The sequence below is a fragment of the Mandrillus leucophaeus genome, unplaced genomic scaffold, assembly GCF_000951045.1.
Source record: "Mandrillus leucophaeus isolate KB7577 unplaced genomic scaffold, Mleu.le_1.0 Scaffold244, whole genome shotgun sequence".
Classification (NCBI taxonomy): domain Eukaryota; kingdom Metazoa; phylum Chordata; class Mammalia; order Primates; family Cercopithecidae; genus Mandrillus; species Mandrillus leucophaeus.
In genome coordinates, this window is record NW_012102521.1 from 1,655,441 (window position 1) to 1,660,216 (window position 4,776).

The 4,776-nt window shown below is 59.1% G+C and overlaps 1 protein-coding gene across 2 annotated transcripts in view; it reads right to left on the bottom strand.

Moving 5' to 3' along the window:
• Positions 1-4,776, bottom strand: part of BRF1 (BRF1, RNA polymerase III transcription initiation factor 90 kDa subunit) — a 75,967-nt gene that overhangs the window by 14,254 nt on the left and 56,937 nt on the right. For both annotated transcript variants that reach the window (XM_011982905.1, XM_011982906.1), the window contains 4 exons: positions 3,486-3,752; positions 1,892-1,953; positions 971-1,052; positions 818-873 (listed from right to left, as the gene is read on the bottom strand). In XM_011982905.1, coding sequence (XP_011838295.1) covers positions 818-873; positions 971-1,052; positions 1,892-1,953; positions 3,486-3,752 — 467 coding nt within the window. The remainder of the gene's footprint in view (positions 1-817; positions 874-970; positions 1,053-1,891; positions 1,954-3,485; positions 3,753-4,776) is intronic.

Consider the following 4,776-nt stretch of genomic DNA (forward strand, 5'->3'; position numbering starts at 1 on the left):
AAAAAAAAAAAAAAAAAAACAGACAGACAATCCATCCCAGCACTGTGGCCCAGGTCAAAGGCCCCAGCTGCCCGAAGACCCTGGATCTCATTCTAGGAGCTGGAGCCACAGACCACTTCAGGGCAATCAGCCTGCACCACCCCTGCTGCCCTCCCTGCATGACAACCTTCCCACGTGGCCCAGCAAGGCCTGGGACGTGCTGTTGGGTGGGGCGGAGTGCCTAGGTTCCTAACTCCCTGACCACACACTCCCCGGGTCCTCCTGAGTGGGTAGGCCCCACATCCGCCCTCCCAGACACCCACAGCTTGGTCCGAGGGACCCAGTCTCGCCGGCAGGGAACCGGCTCCCTGTGTTTTCTCCTGCTCAGTCACTCAGAGGCTCAACCACTGCTGACGACACCATGAGACTGAAGGCACGTTCCCCCTGGAGTGAGCCAGCTGAGCCAGGTCACCACGACGACCACAAGGCAGGGAGGCATTAGAGTCGGACCTCCCAGGTCATTAGAAGAGCAAACGCCAGTTACACAGGCAGGAACCCCAGCATCCAGCCCCGAGGCCCGACACAGTCTGCCCTGGGCCGTGTCCAGAGGGTCACTCCAAGGCTGAGCACACGCCCTCCAAGGTGAAGCCGATGACTGGGCGCCTGTGGCCAGCACGGGGCAGGACCTGGGGGTTAGGGACATGGGTCTGGGGTCCAGAGCACATGGCCTCCAGCTGCCTACCCTGGGTCACACGGGGAAGGGACATTCCAGAGACATTTGCTCCCCCGTAACCTGGACACCCCCGAGAAGGCCAGGCCCGGCGTCACAGGCGCCCACCTTGTGCTCCTTGTAGATGCCAAGCTCCTTCTCTTTGGCTATTCTTGCTTCTTTTTCTAAAAGTTCAGAAAAGGGGCTGGTGTCACTGAGGGCCCACGCCCCAGGCCTGCGGGCTGCGCGTCCTGTGTGTGAGTGCGGGCAGGTGGCGCTTACCCCTCTGTTCCCGCAGGTACTCCGCGTTCTCCCTCATCCACAGCTCGGCCTTCACGCGGGCTTCCGACTCATTCAGGATGTACTGGGCGAGCACAGGGAAGTGGGGCTGGCTTTTAGCCTTCGCGCATCAGGGCGTGCTAAGGTCGTGCTGACCAGCGGGAAGTATTTCCCCCGTTAGAGGAAGGGGAACCAGGGCCAGCCTCTATTTAGTGCGGAGCCTGGGCTGATGTCTCCCCGCTCGGGGTGAGTTGGGGACCTGCTGCACCTCTGCCTGTCCCAAGACCAACCAAGCAGGCCACACTTGTGAGACCCTCTAGGGCAGCTTGCAGGCCCCGCCGACACCAGGACCCTGGCCAGCCAGAGTGCAGGCTACAGGACTCCACAAAGGGACCAAGTGAGGGTGAGAGCCACCCACTCAGGAACAGATGGGCCAGGCTGGAGGGGTCTGAGGCACCACGTGGCCATGAAATCAGGGAAGAAGACTTCCTGCCTGACAGAGGGCAAGTATGTTGAGATAAACTGCAAAGAGCTGGTCCCAATGGCTGGAACCCCTGGAGTTTGGAGGCACACAGTGCATGTAGAGTCAGTGGGTACCCTCTTGTGTCTGGAGACCCCCTCGATGGGCTGACCCTGGTGCCACTTGTGCGATCTGTGCTTGCCACAGGCTACATGCCCAGAGGGCCACAAGGGCCAGGTGCAAAGCTGGGGGCCTCCCGACAGGCTGCCCTGGAGCCAACACTGGACAGGAGAGTCTGGGGGTAGGTCCCGGGAACAGTGGCTAGAAGGCCAGGAGCCCACTTCACCCAGCGGGGTGGGCACTGGGCAGGGGAGATGGCCAACCCTGCCTGGCCACTCAGGGCTCCTTGGGCTGCAGTGCCCTCCCAAGCCTGGCCCCTCCTGGGAAGGGGTGCTGCCACTCACCCTGTCAATCTCCAGGTCGTCAATGCCACTGAGGTCCAGCTCGCCGTCTCCCGAAGCATCTTCTGGAGGGAAGCGCAGCATCAGCATCACTCAGCACCAGCTCTGAGGACGGGAGCGCGGCCACCACCTGGGCTGGCTCAGGACCCTGGGTCTGGGCTAAGGGTCTTCTAGAACCCCATCCCCTCCTCTGCACCAGGGGGTCACGCCCTGTTTCCCCACATGGCCACGTCTCTTTAAATGCTTAGCTAAGGATGCTAAGTGAAGACAGCAGGACACCAAACTCAAGCTACGAAGGAAAATCCCAGCACTCCTGTGCTTTTTGTAAGAAAGCAACTTTTTAAGATTGGGAGACAGAGGCTGTCTGGCCCCAAAGACCGAGGGAGGGCACGGAAGCTGGGCAGGAAGGAAAGGCCAGGCCACGGAGTGAGACAGGGGTCTGCGCTGGGGGGCGCCAGCTCCCTATCACTGAGCCCATAGGTCTGGGGATAGAAATGAGGGAATAGAAATAATTCCAGAGTCCAGGCCCAACGGAGCCTTCCATGATCACGCTCAGGACACCCCAAAACCTGCCTGTCACCCCTGCCCAGCCCCACGTGGTCCAGGCAGCATCTGCACAGCCTGGAATTGGGACAGCCTCTCCTTGCCACAGCCCCACACCATAGCTGCCTGCCCCATGCTGCCAACTCAACTCCAGCACAGGGCTGGACTGTCTGGGGTGCTCTCCTGCCACGCTGTTCATGGCTGAGGCCTGAGAGGGCTCCTCTCAGCACTCAAACAGGCAGCCCTCAAGGCCCCCCATGGCCCTTCCTCAGCCAGAATGGCCCTTTCTGCTCAGGGTCACTGTGCCGCCGGCTGCCCCGGGAGCCTGTGCACGTCCCCTCTGCCTGTTGCTCTGTGTGACCCGCCTGGGTTCCACCCACACAGCAGCCCCAGCCATCAGGACTGTCTCCACCCCCGGCCCAGAGGTCACTCGATAAATATTTGCCTGGCTCCTCAACATAGAGGCCAGGCCCTGGTGCCCGACGGGAGGCAGGGCCTGAGGGTGAAGCGTTGCAGGAAGGTCCAGGCTTTCAGCCAGGGAAGCCTGTCCTGGCAGGGATGGGGGATGGGACCCACTTTTCTCCTAGAGCTCCCAGCCAAATGGGCAGGGTGGAGGGGGCATGACGGGCATGGTGGCCTGGCCTGGGCACTATGGGACAGGGGTGCCTCGTCGTTGCCATGACCAAGCTCAGCAAATGATGCTCCCCAACCATGTTGGACAAGTAGATGAGGTGTGGAGCTGCCCCGTGGGACCCCTGGATGCAACTTGTGGGCTCTGTTCTCCATGGCCCCGTGGCCTGCAGGCGGTCCCAGTGAGGGTGACGAGACCCACCGCATTCCGGCATCGGCACACACCCAGTTCTTCACACCAGGACCACTGACGCCCACACAGCCCCACTGGGGGGACTGGTGGTGCCCCCACCCAAGCCCACCGCTCGAAAACACCACACCTCCCGACAAAGGATGGCAGCATCCAGCTCTCCCTGTGAGAGGGACACGTCGGAAAGCTCTCCTGATGACCTCAGCCACCCTCCAGGGCTCCATCAGAACTCACTGGGGTCGCTGCACTGAGAGGAGATGCATTCGCGGATCGAATCTGAGATGCCCAGGCTGGCCGCAGTGGGGAGGGGGTCCAGCAGGGACCCAAGGGCTGGAGGTCTGCCGCCCCACTCGGGGTTTCCTGTTGCTTCCGAGCTGCCGGGGGTGCCACCAAGGAGCTCCCGGTATAAGTCCTTGTTCAGGTGGCTGGCCGCGGCCTCCAGCTCCTCATCCTCCGTGTCCTCCTCGCCACACAAGCTGGACGCGGTGTCCTCAGCGGAGCCTAGGGGTACACAATCCACACACCACCTGTTAACCAGGCAGAGGGCCAGGGCGCCCACTTTTGTGACAAAAAACAATGCTACCAAGCTGCCAGGTAACCCAGAGAAAGGCTGTCGCTGCACGGTGCCCGGCGGCCACGTGCCAAAGAACAAGCCTCAGGCCACACCTCGCACTGCACACAGAAGTTAGCTCAAGGCAGATCACAGACCTGGGGGGAGTTAAAGTACAGACATCTCAGACCAAAACATAAAAGAAAAAGTCTGACCTTGGATAAGGCAAACATTTCTAATGGCTCTAAAAGCAGAATCCATAAAACACTGATAAAACGGGTTTCCAAACAGTTAAGAACTGCCCTTTGAAAGACATCATTAAGACAATGAAGACGGCCCACAGGCTTATCTGCAAATCTCACAACTGGTAAAGGACTTAAATCTAGAACAGATGAAGAATTCCCAAAACTTCACAAGAAAACACAACCCAATTAAAAAATAGAAAAAAGATCTGAACAAAGGCTCCCACGAATATGACATATGGGTGGTAAACAAACACATACAAAGACCTCCTCCAGTCCTGAAGGAAATGCAGATGAAACCACCACCAGCTACTCCTTCACAGCTCAGAACGTCTAGCCCTGAAAAGAAAATCGGGCCATGCCTCCCAGGCAGGAGGAACATACTCCCCTGGGCTTCCACGCATGGTGACACCCCTTTGGAGACAACCTGATCATTTCTTTTTCCTTTTTTATTTTGTCGCCCAGGTTGGAGTGCAGTGGTGCAATCTCTACTCACTGCAAGCTCCACCTCCCGGGCTCATGCCATTCTCCTGCCTTAGCCTCCCGAGTAGCTGGGACTACAGGCGTCTGCCCCCATACCCAGCCAATTTTTTTTGTATTTTTAGTAGAGACAGGGTTTCACTGTGTTAGCCAGGATGCTCTCGATCTCCTGACCTCGTGATCCACCCACCTTGGCCTCCCAAAGTGCTGGGATTACAGGTGTGAGTCACTGCGTCCAGCCGACAACCTGATC